Source organism: Pteropus alecto, unplaced genomic scaffold, assembly GCF_000325575.1.
Source record: "Pteropus alecto unplaced genomic scaffold, ASM32557v1 scaffold143, whole genome shotgun sequence".
Classification (NCBI taxonomy): Eukaryota; Metazoa; Chordata; class Mammalia; order Chiroptera; family Pteropodidae; genus Pteropus; species Pteropus alecto.
Window position 1 is genome coordinate 4,568,265 of NW_006434828.1, and position 1,106 is coordinate 4,569,370.

The 1,106-nt window shown below is 65.9% G+C and overlaps 1 protein-coding gene across 7 annotated transcripts in view; it reads left to right on the top strand.

Moving 5' to 3' along the window:
- FARP2 (FERM, ARH/RhoGEF and pleckstrin domain protein 2) overlaps positions 1-1,106 on the top strand; it is a 69,969-nt gene that overhangs the window by 55,739 nt on the left and 13,124 nt on the right. For all 7 annotated transcript variants that reach the window (XM_025045444.1, XM_025045446.1, XM_025045447.1 and 4 more), the window contains exons 16-17: positions 187-262; positions 763-1,000. In XM_025045444.1, the coding sequence (XP_024901212.1) occupies positions 187-262; positions 763-1,000 (314 nt within the window). The remainder of the gene's footprint in view (positions 1-186; positions 263-762; positions 1,001-1,106) is intronic.

Below are 1,106 nucleotides of genomic sequence, written 5' to 3' on the forward strand. Positions count from 1 at the left end.
AGGTAGGCCATCCTGTTTTGGCCCGATTGCCGTCTTCGAGAGAACAGCCCAAATGTCGTACCCGGTTCTGTCGAGGACGGGCCTCGCCCTTCGAGGCACCCGGCTAGGACAGCCAGTCACACTGGGCCTGTCAGGGTGAGTCTCGCGAGCTTTCGCAAGGTTGTGACTGTCTCGTCGTCTGTACAGGGAACGGCCTTCCGGAGCCACAGGCAGTCGTCAGCGGATCGGGGACGTGCTGCTCAGGAACATGCGTCAGCTGAAGGTACCGACCGCGGCGTGCGTGTGGTGGCTCCGGGCGCAGGAGTACCTGTGGGACCGTTCCCGGGGAGGGCGTCCCCTCGCGCCTCCATCAGGCCATGGTGGCCTGGAGCAGCTGGTGCTGTGGAAGCCTCGGGGGGAGGCCTCAGCGTCCCCTCCCTCTGACAGCAGATCACTCACCTGCCTCGCCCCCCCTCCGCCGTGCTGAGGCAGAGCTGGAGCCGGGCTGGTGTCGTCCCACCAGGAGCTCACCGCTATGTCGCACGAGGCGAGACCCGGCCCTCTCGGCCTCGGTTCTGGTTCTTCACCTGTAAGGTGGAGGTGGAGCCCCTGATGCAGCCGAGGGTGGCCGTGACAGCGTGCACAGCCCCGCCCTCCTGTCTGAACCAGGGCTGGGCCGCTTGCCTGCTGGACGCCCACACGGCAGATGCCGCCCAGATAGGCCGGCTGCTCGGCCCCCTCCCCTGTCACCTAACCTAAAGGGTCTGTGTCGTGCCCCAATAGCAGTTCACTGGCCACTTCCAAAGGCACGACGAGGTCCTGATGGAGCTGGAAAAGGCAGCCAAGCGCGTTAAGAAGCTGGAGGCGGTGTACAAAGAGTTCGAGCTCCAGAAAGTCTGCTACTTGCCTCTCAGCTCCTTCTTACTGAAGCCCACCCAGCGACTGCTGCATTACCGCCGGCTGCTGGGCCGGCTGTGTGGGCACTACGCGCCCGGGCACCCGGACTTCGCCGACTGCCGTGGTGAGTGAGGGCCTGGCGCAGGGGCTGCGGGCTCCACCCCAGAAAGGCCGAGCGCTGCCCCCCCACCCCGCGATGGAGGGGAGCCGGCCAGTATTGTTCTTCAGCC